Source organism: Schistocerca gregaria, chromosome 4 (genome assembly GCF_023897955.1).
Source record: "Schistocerca gregaria isolate iqSchGreg1 chromosome 4, iqSchGreg1.2, whole genome shotgun sequence".
Taxonomy (NCBI): domain Eukaryota; kingdom Metazoa; phylum Arthropoda; class Insecta; order Orthoptera; family Acrididae; genus Schistocerca; species Schistocerca gregaria.
In genome coordinates this window covers 272,729,544-272,744,483 of record NC_064923.1, presented here as the reverse complement: position 1 = coordinate 272,744,483, position 14,940 = coordinate 272,729,544, and the positions used below count along the sequence as shown (strand labels likewise).

Here is a 14,940-nt window from a genome sequence, read left to right as displayed (position 1 = left end):
CATGATCTGGTGCGTCACCTGCAGCTGAAGGATGCGTGGGAACTAAAATTTCCTACCCAGGTAAGGTACACGTACCTGACCACCACCGCATGTAGCCGTCTAGACCGTTTGTACATCTCTAAGAACATTTGCCAACATGTTCTGGCTAGCTTCTCCGACCATTGCGCCCTCTGTGTCACGGTAAATCTGGCCAAACAGCATACTAAATGGCATAGGATTCCGTGGAGCCTAAATGTTTCTGTTCTCGCCGATGCCTTGCTACAAGAAGTCATCTCCACGGCATGGGCGGACTGTCTCAAGCAATGCTGCAGATATCCGAGCAAGATAGCCTGGTGGAATGCTGTGGTCAAACGGAAAATGCGATTATCCTTAAGAAACTACAGTTGGCAACGGGCGTAAGATGTCAAACGCACGATTGATTTTTACCAAACAGTTTTGCGAGAGTTGTATGCGACTACGACACCAACCAACACACAGCTGACGACCATCAAACAAATAAAGGCGAAGCTTATAGGCATAAAGCGAACGCAGCTCGAAGGACTGAAGATCAGATCTAAAGCAAAATCGGTTCAAGAGGACGAACTTGCATCGCTGTATCACCTCATAAAACATTGTGCCCATCACAAGCGAGCTTTTATCGGGGAGCTGGACACAGATGATGGACTCCGTTTGACCCGACAGAGTGACATTCTTACTGCAGTTTACCGGTTCTTCACGGATCTGTACTCGCAGTGCTTTACATATGGTGATGACGGCGGTGATATCGTGAGTGCTCTGCCCACCATAGTCACGTCTGCAGACAACTCGGCGGTCGCACACGATTTTGCTCCAGACGAAGTCCTTGAACTGATTTCTGGCTCGCCATCGAATAAATCCCCTGGCCCTGATGGTTTGCCACGGGAATTTTATGTGCGCTTCTGGCCCATAATCGGACACGCATTTACAGATGTTCTCAATGAAGTGATGCGAGGGAGTGACGTGCCGGCCGAAATGAAGGAAGGCCGAATTGTATTGATACCAAAAAGCAAACACCGAAAAACCTTAGATAACTTCCGACCTATTACTTTACTTAATTTTGATTACAAAACCTTCGCCAGAGCACTCAACAGCAGATTGTCTCCGTTAATGAAGCAAGTGATTCACAGCCATCAATCATGCATCCCTGGTCGCACTATTAAGACGCCCCTTTCGGAATATAGAGATGTAATAGCCATAGCGTCAGTCACTAACGTGAATCTCGCATTGCTGTTTATCGACTTTTGCAAGGCTTTTGATCGCGTCCGCCACGAGTACCTCCTACAGCTACTGCAGCGTTGTGGTTTCGAGCAATGGGTTATAAATGTCGTGCAACATTTCATCACGGGCATTACAACCAGAACAGCGTAAATGGACAGCTTACTCAACCCATCGAGGTCCAAAGAGGAGTACCGCAGGGAAGCCCTCTCTCCATGATGTTATAGGTTTTGTCGCTCGAGCCGCTCTTACGCTCTATTCATGACAAACTTGCAGGCCTTTCGATCGCCGGGACATCGTTCGTGGTTCGTGCTTACGCCGATGACGTCGGAGTGTTATTGCGCAACGACGGAGACGTATCAACCCTGAAGACCGCGGTAGACGAGTACTGTCGTGCTTCCAGTGCTAAAATCAACGTCGGTAAATGCACCTTTGTCAACATTCGAGGATTCGAGTCACTAAATATACCTTGGGCGAATCGTATCGAAACCCACACCACTCTGGGGATGATTATAGACAAATGCCCGCTAAAAATGAATTGGAAGCAGGTCACTAATAAAATGCAAGGTGCCATCTATGAAAACAATTGGCGGTCCGTTAACATACTCCAACGCATACGACTCCTCAGCAGTTATATATTCAGTAAAGCGTTCTACTTTAAATGCGAACATTTTTAGGTTAGGCTTTACCGTGACTGTTATTGACATTAAATGAAACAATAAGTTTACTATTACCAGTCACTGTTTATTTGTACTCGAAAATAGCCTTGATTGCCTGACTGGGCAGATTAACTTTAAATGCGAACATTTTTAGGTTAGGCTTTACCGTGACTGTTATTGACATTAAATGAAACAATAAGTTTACTGTTACCAGTGACTGGTAACAGTAAACTTATTGTTTCATTGAAAGCGTTCTATATGGCCCAACTATTTCCAGTCCCCAAGATGCAGGCCAAACACGTGATGAAACTCTCTAATAGATTTATCTGGCAAGGGCATCTATTCAAAGTGAAATACACCACGCTAACGCCTTCCAGACAGGCCGGCAGACTAAACATGCCTGACATTAACCGAAAGTGTACTGCTTTATATATTAAACGAGTCACCCATTTGTTGGACAAGGAACCTCTCAGCGTAACCAGTTGGCTCTTCCGAACCTTACAACCCACCGATATGCATCCACCCATTAATGTAGGTAAAATACATTACAAATTACAACATGTCAAGCAGTTTTTTTCTTGAAGTAAGTTATATTGATGGACATTATTTAACGCTGAAATTACAGACGACGCGCCTGTTATTAAAAAGATGGACATCTCCTATAGTCCGGAATCCCATTGAACTTAAATACCCGAGTGTTCATTGGAAGGCAGTTTGGGACATCGTAAGTTTAACTGTCTACACTGCTGAAGTGGCGTCCACAGGGTATAGAGTGGTAAACGATGTTATACCCACTGATGAAAGGTTGCATAGAATCGGTTTAAGTGACAGTGATAAATGCGTCCGCTGTGGTTTAGTCGACACCTTACGCCATCGCTTCACTTGTGGCGGTCATCTCACTAACTGGAAATGGGTGCAGCAGAGGCTGGGCCTGATTACCCACAGCAGCCCAGCCAGCCACTGCACCGACATCCTGCTATGGCCGGACACGAAATGTTTTGTCGCCACCATGAACAACACCGTGATGTGGATCTTAGGACAGTTTCTGACATATATCATCATCCACAATAGTGAAGATAATCTCATTAGTTTCGAGGCTTACATGAGAACGGCACGCTGGAAGATGAAATGTTACCCAAATTTCAGGAAGATGTTTGCTAACATGTTAGACATAATTTTTAAAAAACAAGGTGTAGGGTAATTCTCGATGCCGGTAAGGACACAAATCACATGCAAGACTATGTAGCGAACAAAATACACAATGAATAAGGGGTTATACCAGTTCCTAGGACTACTCCCGACTCCTCATTGCTGTTATAAACTTCATTATGACATTTTCATTAATTTATGTTCCTGTGCATCTCTTGTTATCCGTTTGTGTGCTCCAAATGACTTTGAGTTTTGGACGGTTATGAATCAAATGACAGAAGTGTCATTCCAGTTAAGACAATCAATTATATATATGTTTGCATTTCGGTTCTACATCTCTGACTGGACTAAAGAGGCTATTGTCTGTTTACTATAATGTTCTATTTTGTAAGCTTACCTTACAAATGGCACTGTATTGAAATGTATTCTTCAGTCTATTGTAGGATACAATTTGTGTTGAATCAGTTCCAGCACTTCAATATTAGTTTTTGTGCTTATGTACATATATGGTTGTTTTAATAAAGGGGAAAAAAAATATTTTAATGGAGGTACCATATCTGACACAATGCATCCTAATTATATGTCCTGCAAATTTGCATGGTTCTCCCTCTTCACTTAACAAGTTTTTAATGTAAAAATGAGCAAACCTCAAAGCAGAAGGTCAATCTCACCAGGCTATTGACTGATAGCTCTGCTACAATTATGTACTTTGTAAATTACCAGATGGTGACAACAAAGCCTTGTATGTGGCATTAGTTCACCTACAGTATGTGTATAGTTGTCAGCAACCCTTGAGGAAAGGTACACCTGGTAAACATGCAGTGATTCTGTAGCTTGAACATCACCGATACTATTTATTGGCATCAGATTCCAGCTGAACTGTAGTCCCAGCCGATCTGCTAATTTCGTAAATATGAAGTTCATTTGTGAGGCACCATCAAGAAATGCTCTGCATTGGTACATCTTCCCATTTTTTACAGTGATGTTTACAGGAGCAGTTGTCAGCATGTTCTGCATGCTGATGGTTTTGTTTCACTGTCCAATATGTACATACATAATACTTGCAATAAGGTCATATGCCAATCTTAACAATGTTCCTCCATAAATGGCTATCTTGTGCACTTTGGTTCCAGTTCTTGTGGACACCCAGTTGCTGAAAGTCCTTCTGTAGTTCATACTCCTTACTCTTCCAATTGGACAAGTTCCATCAGGTTTTCCCATAAGCACATCTCCATCTCAGCATGTTTGTGGCCTCCTAGCAATGTGCCCTGCCAGACTAATTCCCCACAATTTAATTTTCTGCACAGCGTTTGGTTGTTTCATTAGGTCATACTGTTCTTGGTTCCATCTATGTCCCCATGTACTCTTTTCACAGATTGGTTGGAAGTTCTTTGTCGTGATTTTCTTTTCAGAGATCAGCAGTTGCTCTTCATCTTTTTTTGTGGTGCTTAACATTTTTGTCATATATAACAACAGCAATACTATCACTGCATTATAGGCTTTAAGTTTGATCTTAACAGACATATTTTTGATAACTTTATTTGCTTCAGACTGAAATAAGTTTTAGACCCATTTTCAGTGCCTTGATTAATTTCTTGTTTTAGGTTATTATGCCTGTTGAACCAGGTGCCAAGGTAATTAAAATTTTCCACTCTGGTTATATTTCATATTCTAACCTGCAATGAGGGCATTAATAGGGGCTTCTCTGTATACTTCAATCATTTCAGTCTTCTCCATATTAATCATGCCCAATGTTAGTGGCGTTCTCTGTTGTTTCTGTCATCTTTTCCTGTGACTGCTGTGGCTGTAATGTCATCTGCATATCCCATATGCCTTCTCATATCATTCCACAAATTACTTTCTCCAGGACCAAATTAAAAAGCAATGGTGAAATGGCTGACCTGGCATTTCACCTTGGCTTTTGTTTTTGCTGTACACACCTTCACCAATTAACTTCCTTGGTATACCAAACCTCCTCATTGTATAGTGTCATATGCCTTTGAGAAACCGATAGTTGAATTCCTAGCACTTCCCCCAGATTTGTCTCATGGTGAACATTTGATCCATTCCTGAAAACCTGCCTCATACTCTCCAACATTATCTTCAGCTTTTGAAGAATTATTAATGATAAAGCTTTGTATGGTACACTTAGTAGAGAAATACTTCTATAAATACTACAGTTCCAATTTGTTCTTTTTCTGCAGTGGGATAATGGTACCTGACTTCCACTCTTTTCTCCAGACTTCACTTACATCTCTCTTTCTGAAGTGGTCCACCTCTTGCCTTCAACATCTCTGCCATTATCCTATATTCTCCTGATGATTTTTGTTCTTTAGTTTTTTAATCGCTCTATCTATATCCTGTTGAGTTACTTCAATTTCTTTTTCCTCTATACTTTGGCATTTAGCATGCTGTGCCACTTGTTACAAATGCAACATCTGTCCGCACAGCTCTCCTCTTTGGTTATGGTTTGTGCCCAGAAAGTTGAAACAAAGCTTTTGTCCATTAACAAAGCCTGTTCTGCTTGCAGTATCGCTCACTTTTAGCCATCTGCTTCAGACGAAGAAATGCCATGTTAACTCTCTTAGTTTCCCATTGTTTCCTCAGATTCACACTGATGTGATCAAGCAATATGTGTGACAATAATACCTCTTGCATTATTGTGCCAACCTGCATGACCTCAGTTGCTTTCAAATTTCTCATTAGCTGGTCGATTGATTTCAGTAGGCCTGTTGCAAATTCGCTTTTGATGTTGGGCAGATTCAGAATTTCTATCGCATGTGAATCAACAATGAACTTTGGATTGTTATATCTGTGAACAGTGAAATCTCATACAATCTTAAGTTACTTTCTGTACTCACTAAGTTTTCAGTCAGCTTACGAGCTTCACCACACACACATGACAAATAATAGTACCACTGGACATCTTTAATGGTCTTAAAGGTATGATCAGAAAAAAATTGCTTGATTTCCGTTACACTACCATTGAATTTTGGCACTGAAAGTGCGAGAGCTTTATTTCATGTTTACTACAGAAAATGAGTTTATATGTCATTTATTCATCTGTGCTTGTATTTAGCAGTAACTGCTTACTCTAATACTGCTGAGATTGGAGTCTTCCTTAAAACTGGTGACAAATGTGAAGCTTCTGATCAGTTATGACTTGATCTCTGCTTTTTTGTTAACTAAACTCTGTTTTTCAATAGGTTCCATGGTTTAGGATGTTAGAACATAAGGTAATAGATTAAGGAAGTAGAGCAAGATCACTTACAGAGCAGGATGACGATACCTGTGATGCACATACTGGGTTGCAGCTGCTGGTGGGGTTGGCAAAAGCTGGCACTGGTCACTGGTGCCATGTTGTTGAAAATGTCAGGCTGAGTTAAGATGTGTACTGGATTGCAATGGTCTTCACAACACGATTCCTCATGGTTGATAATCTCAGATAATTGTACACAAAGCCACAGTCACTGATTACTTGTAATTTGCATTATGTACAACTCAAAACAAACAGTGATTGTGCCGGACCACATTTCAATTATTTTATCTGTGCCCAGGGAAGCAAAACTTAATCTTTTATCCTTCCTTCATAGGTTGCCCTTTTCTAAGTCAAGTATGTTAGACTGCTTGCATAATGCTGTTGTACAACAGCAGACAGTTGCATTTTAGATCCCTGTACCGTGCCCCTTGCTGAACAGCTACAGCCCTCCACAAATGCTAACTTTCAGAGAATTGTTGTTCCTTGCTCACAAACATTGCTTTCCATTCCTCACACTATCATCAAACACTTTGTTTTTTTAATATGTTATTTTATCCGGTTAAATGGGCCTTAAAAAACTAAATGAGGATGAAATTTTACCATTTTGTATTATGCTTATTTGTTTCTGTCTGTCTCTTCTTCCACTTGGTAAATTAGTTAAAGAACAAGTATTGGGATGGGAATGGGAAATGAGCTGCCAGAACAGTGAAACACAGGTAAAAGTGCTATTGATATGATAAATAACTGTTTTTCAGTTTCGTGAATTATATGAAGTTTTATTGATAAAAACAAAATAAACTTGTATATTTCACTTTTCCTTAAATTAAGACAGAGATAATACAAATAATTCGCTTGTATATTTTCAGGTAGAAGATGCAAGAGTTGCAATGCAGCTGTATATGATCTACCAGAAGAAATGGGAAAAGCTGTTCAAAAAGTCAAGAAGAAAACTTGCTTCTAAAGACATAACTGTTTCTTCTGAATAATACCTGAAAATAAATTTATTTTTGTAAATGGTGTGCTTTTTTTCCCTATAATCTTAATAATGGGTCCCTATTGTTCCAAAGGGAACATTCAGTTTTTAAATGTAGTCTACATAATTATGATCCATCTGTTGCGCGGAAAATAATAATCTCTGTTTAATCTGAGATTATCATGGTCAATGTTGATCAGTAATGTGTAGTAGGTTTTTGTCATAATGTACCTACTGTATGTTGCAACATCAGTACAATTTTAATTCAATGATTCCTTATCTCTCAGAATACAGTAAAAAGTAAGAATCCCAGTTTGTATTACTGAAATTGATCTCAAAGTCTGGAAGCAAAGTACTGTATCAAGGCCAGGAAGGTTCCTGTTTACAATGTTAGTAGCTTTAAAGAGTTAAATTTTTTCCTGAACTTAGTAACATTGACAACTAACGAACTGAAGACTGTAGACTGTCAGTTAATGATTGGAGTCCATAATAAGTTTATAATTCTTAAAATATGGATTTATAATCAGTATTCAGTGAACATGACATTCGTAACATTTAAATTTTCTGTTACATGCATTTCACAAATGGTGATAACTCCTCCAGATTTATTCATCTTCAGTTAGCCAATTGTTACAAGATACCATTCACATACAATGTGATTTTTTTTTTCAGTCAGTACATATTACTAATGCTTTCGGTGTGATAATAAGCGGCACATTCATAAAAAGTCTCATATTTAACTCATAATTATAATATACAATTCTAGGTGGAGTACACACTTCAAAACGAGTAAAAGCAACTCTTCATTATGAGATTAGGTGTTGAGTAGTCACATAAACCAGAAGTTGTAGATTGTTACTCAGTTTTCAAACCTATATTCTTCTTTTTTTGTTTCACAAATAATTTTGTAATAAATAATAATTTAAAAAATTCTGCAGCCCTAGCTACACTCTATTTGCTAGCATTTATCTTATTGTACGGAGTGTGCTGTTTTTATGATTTGTAAAAGCCGTACTTGTGCTGCCTTATCTATCAGATGAAGCCGCCTGGTAGAATGCGGCACGGAGTGCCACCATGTTGTATGTATGGCATGTGAGTGGTCCATAATCAAGTTAAAGAAAATGCAGCTTCAGTAACCTTTCTAAGGAACACTGTTTGCTGCCCCTGCTGTAAGCAGCCTATCACACAGCTAAACACACCATCTCTCGACTTGTTTCTGAAGAACAGCATTCTAAAAATTTGACATCAGCCAACACAGGAACAGTAACCAAAATTTAAACATGACACGTGAATAATTCTGTGCTTCACCCAACCACAGTGCTAACATGATGGACATAAGACAAAACATTAAGAAGTTTGGAAACAGGAAATATTCTTATAGTGCCATCACAAGCTGGATTGGACAGACAATATTATGAACGCAACCCCCAAGAACTTTCATTTAATCTCACAGCTGAGCGTCGCTATGGAACCACATTACTAACAAGAAATTTAAATTGGCAACCAAATCACCACCATCGGGATTGACGTTTGTTATGTATTGCCTACACATTTGCAATCAGATGATAATATTTGTTAAACATCATGAGTGAAATCTGGCTTATGAATTCTCCCCCAACACTGAGGGTCACAAAAATTATTGTGCCCCTGATGACGCAGTGAAACAAGCCCCTTACCTCCTGATCTGAAAGGTCAAATTTACTATGTGCTTGCAGAGTAAATCTCGTGTTAAAACATGACTGGAGGGTTGACAGAAACACTACTACTAATTGCGTAGCACCCAGAAAGCTTCAGAAAAGAAAGGGAGGCTTATCAATATGCAACATTGACAACTATACTTAATTCATCATAGGAATAAACCTGTTGTAAACAAACACAAGCATGATGATTGGTCAGCAGCCACAACTCTCATCCATTGGTGTTCTGCTCTTGGTATTAGGTCCAACTTATGTATTAGATATCTTATTAGTACATTATGTGATCAAAAGTATCCAGACACCTGGCTGAAAATGACTTACAAGTTTGTCTCGCCCTCCATCGGTAATGTTGGAATTCAATATGGTGTTGGCACACCCTTAGCCTTGATGGCAGCTTCCACTCTCACAAGATTGGTTCAGTCAGGTGCTGGAAGGTTTCTTGGGGAATGCCTGCCCGTGCTGCACTGAGGAGAGGTATACATGTCGGTCGCTGAGGCCTGGCATGGTTCCAAAACATCCCAAAGGTGGTCTGTGGGATTCAGGTCAGGACTCTGTGCAGGCCAGTCCATTACAGGGATGTTATTGTCGTGTAACCACTCCGCGACAGGCCGTGCATTATGAACAGATGCTCGATTGTGTTGAAAGGTGCAGTCGCCATCCCTGGATTGTTCTTTAACAGTGGGAAGCAAGAAGGTGCTTAAAACATCAAAGTAGGCCTCTGCTATGTTAGTGGCATGCAAAACAAGGGGTGCAAGCCCCCTCCATGAAAAACATGACCACACCGTAACACAATTGCCTCCAAATTTTACTGTTGGCACTACACACACTGGCAGATGACGTTCACTGGGCATTCGCCATACCCACACCTTGCCAACAGATCGCCACATTGTGTACTGTGATTTGTCATGCCACACAACATTTTTCCACTGTTCAATTGTCCAATGTTTAGGCTCCTTACACCAAGCGAGGCGTTGTTTGGCATTTACTGGTGTAATGTGTGGATTATGAGCAGCCGCTAGACCAAGAAATCCAAGTTTTCTCACTACTCACCTAACTGTCATAGTACTTGCAGTGGATCCTGATGCAGTTTGAAATTTGTGTGTGATGGTCTTGATAGATGTCAACCTATTACACATTACGACACTCTTCAGCTGTCAGTCAACAGACGAGGTCGGCCTGCATACTTTTGGGCTGTATGTGTGCCTTCACATTTCCACTTCATTACCATCTTGGAAACAGTGGGCCTAGGGTTGTTTAGGAGTGTGGAAATCTCACTTACAGATATATGACACAAGTGACACCCAATCACCTGAACTCGTTCGCAGTCTGTGAGTTCTGTGAAAATGGATGACACTGCTTCCTGCTTTATTGTGAAACAAGCACAGGCAATATTGTTCATTGCAAGAAACAAGTTGTTCTTAATGTTTCTCACAAGCTTACAGACAAAAATCAGCTCTGAAATTTTTTCAAGAAACACTATGTAATAAGTAAAAGATCATATTCTAATTATATGTGTGGTGTGATCGGGCAGCATTGTAGAATGAAAATCCCGTGGTTTGGGGTGACATTGCGAATCTCAATTTGAATACCTATATCATTTAAAAATGAAATTCAACAGATATATGTTAATTAACTCATACTTAACCAACACTTTTCAAGAAAAATTCACACCTTTTAGTTTCTAATTACATATTGCATGCAAACTTCTGGTTTTCACTACAAATATAAATTCTTAATATTGATATTTTATAAGAGATCGTTAAAGATTGTTGAAGTTAAGAAAACATTACACAAACAAGTTTTTTGAAGAAAAATGAAAAATTAAATATTCTTTATTTGAATAGGCCCATTGTTTTGTAGGACAGATGTGGTCTCACATGAGCTGGAGTGATAAGCATCTTAGAAACATCGAAAAGAAATATTTTTATGGCATTGAACACACCACGCAATGCTGCATTTTATTAGTTGTCACTGTACCACTGCTATATGAATCCAATGCCCCCCTGTGGGTCAGGGGTTAGAATAGGCCCAAGGTATTCCTGCCTGTCGAAAGATGCGACTAAAAGGAGTCTCTCATGTTTCGGCCTTCATGTGATGGTCCGGTGTTGGGTTTGATCTCCATCTTTCTAAATTTTCTCGAAGAGCGAGCCAATTGGGGAAGGGCGCCTTACATGGTTCATCGTGTCCGTGCATTGAGATCTTTAGCCCACATTCTCGTTGACGTATTGCAGTCCCGCCCATTCTCTATCTCCTGGGCGAGGACATCTTCCTGGTTGCGTTTTCCACCGTGCACTATGCAGTGTTGCTTTCTGTGCCGACGGTGATCATGGACTTCTTAGCACCTCATATCCAGCATGGTAGCCAGTCTGCTGTGATGGGGCCGCTATGTACCCTGTTGGTTGTAGCCCCCTGACAACACAGGGACTGCTCTGCTGATGCCTGCGCTGTTAACTCCCCACATATGCCACTGACTAGATGCCCATCTCCCTGGGGCATTGGGACTCCAGGCAATGGCCATCCTGCCAAGTGGCCCTTGGTAAGGCTGGGTGGCACCCATGGGGATGGCCCCTGGTCGGAGTGGGTGACATCAGGGCGGATGACACGCCCTGAAGGGGTAGTATGTCATCTGTTGCTGGGGTTCTGCCACCAGGAGTCTCTAAGCGGGCAAAGTCTAACTTCAGTGGTAGGAAATATGACCCCAAATTGTTCCCCTCCCTGGCCACACCATGGGAAGAACGTCAGGCTAAGGATGGCAGTGAAGATTATTCGCCCTGGTACCTCGTATGTACGAGAGTTGATGGGGAACCTTTCATGACCATGAAGCCTCAGTTTTTGTGGAGCATTAGGAGGTGGAGGGTTAGTCCAAAATGCGCTCTGGGTCAGCCTCGATAAAAACAGTGCCCAGTCTCGGCCATTACTCGCTTGTGACAAGTTGGGGGATGTTTCTGTCACCATCACACCCCATAAGAGCTTAAATATAGACCAGGACATTATAAAGCACAGGGACCTTCTTTTGCAGTCTGATGAGCAGCTGTGGGCCAATTGAGAGCAGCGAGATGTTGATTTCGTCCGGCGCGTCCATCAAGGTCTGAGGGATAATCAGGTTGCCACTGGTGCCTTCATCTTGGCCTTTGAGGGTGACACATTGCTCCAGAAGGTCAAAGTGATGGTCTACCGCTGTGATGTCAAGCCATATATTCCTCTCCCGGCGGGATCTTTAAATGCTTGAAGTTCAGCCATGTATCTTCCTGCTGTACTTCCAGCACCACATGTCGAGATTGTGGACATCTGTCACATCCCAATACTCCACGTTCCCCATCTCCAATCTGTGTCAACTATGAAGCACATCATTCACCTTGTTCGCCAGACTGCAGGATTTTACAGAAAGAGAGGAAAATATAAGACCCTGAACTGACTGACCTACACTGAGGGCTAAGAGGAAAATTGAGCACCTACATCATGTGGCTATGACCTTGCCTTACGCCGCTGCTATGAGAACAGTTGTCGCCTCTTCAGTTCCTCGTCGCATTCCTTTCGCCTCTCAGAACCAGAAGACTACACCCCTTCACGGTGGGGAGCACTTCCCTCCCTGTTGCTCGCGCACCACCTACTTTGGGAGCACAGTCCCCAACCCTCAAGGATATGTCACCACTTCTGAGCCGGAGAAGTGTAAGTTGTCTTCAGCTCCTCTTGCTAGGAAGGGTCCCATGGGTCACTTCCTTCCCAGGTTTCTGCTAGTGGGAAAGATGACACCCACCAGTGGCTGAAGAGCCCAAAAGCTGCTGGTCGTAGGGCTTCGCGCTAATCCTCTGTCCCGGAGACTGAATCAGTGAAGTTCTCCCAGCCAGGGAAACCCAAGGAGCAACGAGAGAAATCCAAAATGAAGGTCGCCAAGGCCAAGGGAATTGCGGTGGTACCCACACCACCACTACCCACAAGCTCTGTGCATGAGAATGAGGTGGAGATTCTGGTGCCCGCTGAAGACCTAGATCTCGCTGGATCCGCAGACACAATGGATATAGACTGCTCAGGGAAAAAGTCGGTTGCAGTAGGTGACCTTATGACTTAACTGCCTCATTGAATGTTCCATACCTTCCCAGTCCCACGGTGTCATCCTTCAGCGGAATTGCGGCCATTTTTTCCACCGTCTGGCTGAGCTACGGCAACTGTTAAGCTTCATAGCTGCTTTCTGCATTGCCCTCCAGGAAACCTGGTTCCCGGCAATGCAGACCCCTGCCCTCCATGGCTATAAGGGATACTACAGGAACCATAGTGACTATAATCGAGTGTCAGGTGGATTTTGCATTTATGTCCTAAACTCAGTCTGTAGTGAACCTGTGCCCCTTCAAACCCCTCTGGAAGCTGTGGCTGTCAGAATAAGGACAACACAGAAATTAACTGTCTCCAGATGGTGTAGTATCCTTGAATGTATTAAGTGCGCTGATTTACCAACTCCCTAAACTAAACTTTTCCTACTTTTGGGAGATTTGAACACCTATAACCTCTTTTGGGATGACAGTGTGCTTACTGGCAGAGGCAGATATGTCGCAACTTTACTGTCTCAGTTTGACCTCTGCCTCTTAAATTCTGGGGCCACCACACATTTCAGTGTGGCTATTGATTTATCAATTTGCAGCCCAGGACTTCTCCCATCTATCCACTGGAGAACACTTGATGACCTGTGTGGTAGTGACCACTTCCACATCGTCCTGTCACTGCCAGCATCAAGCCCACGGACACCTGCCCACATGGGCTTTAAACAATGCAGACTGGGAAACTTTCATCTCTGCTATCGCCATTGAATCTCCCCCACACAGTAACATCGATATGATGGTTGAGCAGGTGACTACAACAATCGTTTCTGTGGCAGCAAACACGATACCTCACTCTTTAGGGTGCCCCTGGCGAAAGCTTGTCTCTTAGTGGTCGCCAGAAGTAGCTGAAGCAATTGAACGTTGGCGAGCTCTACTGCAGCACCCTTCCCTGGAGCATATCATGGCCTTTAAATGGCTCCATGCCCACGTTGCCAACTTATCAAATGATGAAAGCAGGAGTGTTGGGTGAGAGATGTCTCGACCATTGGGTGCCATACATCACCTTCCCAAGTCTGGGCAAAGATCAATGTGTTTTCAGGTACTAGACCCCCAACAGGTGTTCCCTGTGTTAACATAAATGGCGTGTTATCTACCGACGCAAACGCGATTGCCGGGCACTTTGCTGAGCACTATGCTCAACCTAGTGCACCACTGTGGCGTTTTCCTACCGACAGGAGCTTTTAGGACAAGTCTGGTGACCAGCGTCCTTGTGGAGGCCAGAGTCCCTCTGTTGCAGGTCAGGCATGCACAACTGCTGGCCAGTTACATTGCACACATTTGTAGTTCTCCTGCGCATCCAAATAACCGTCTCCTTTTGTCACCCCCGGCAGTTCATCTCCCGCATCGGCGGCCCAGGTCAGGGCTTCCAATTGCAGTTTGTGTCTGAATTGGAGTCCTTGCCTTCACCACCTATATTTGAGGTCCATTCACATACACCTCCATGGTGTAAACCTAGACCGCGGCTTCACCTGGACCTTTCACGTGTCCCTGAGGACTCAGTTAAGCCCACAGCTCTCTGCTGCCACTTCCTCTTGATACTTGACATGTATCGAGGCCACGAACTGGTTTATACTGACAGCCGACAGCTCGATGGCTGATGGTCACATTGGCTTTGTGTATGTCCATGGAGGACATACTGAACAGCATTCCTTGTCCGATGGCTGCAATGTTTTCACTGCCGAGCTGGTGGCTACATATCCTGCTCTTGAGCACATTCGTTCTTGCCCTGGGAAGTCTTTTCTTCTGTGTACTGACTCCTTGAGCAGCCTACAAGCTATCGACCAGTGCTACCCTCATCGTCCTTTGGTAGCGACAATCCAGGAGTCCATCTATGCCCTGGAACGGTCAGGTCATTCAGTGGCGTTTGTCTGGGCCC

General features: G+C 42.7%; 1 protein-coding gene across 1 annotated transcript in view; it reads left to right on the top strand.

Annotated features, from left to right (window-relative positions):
- The window catches only part of LOC126365994 (uncharacterized), a 58,702-nt gene extending 51,388 nt beyond the window's left edge, over positions 1-7,314 (top strand). The window contains exon 7 of the mRNA XM_050008816.1: positions 7,167-7,314. Coding sequence (XP_049864773.1) covers positions 7,167-7,286 — 120 coding nt within the window. The 3' untranslated portion in view covers positions 7,287-7,314. The remainder of the gene's footprint in view (positions 1-7,166) is intronic.
- The last annotated feature ends 7,626 nt before the right edge of the window (positions 7,315-14,940 follow it).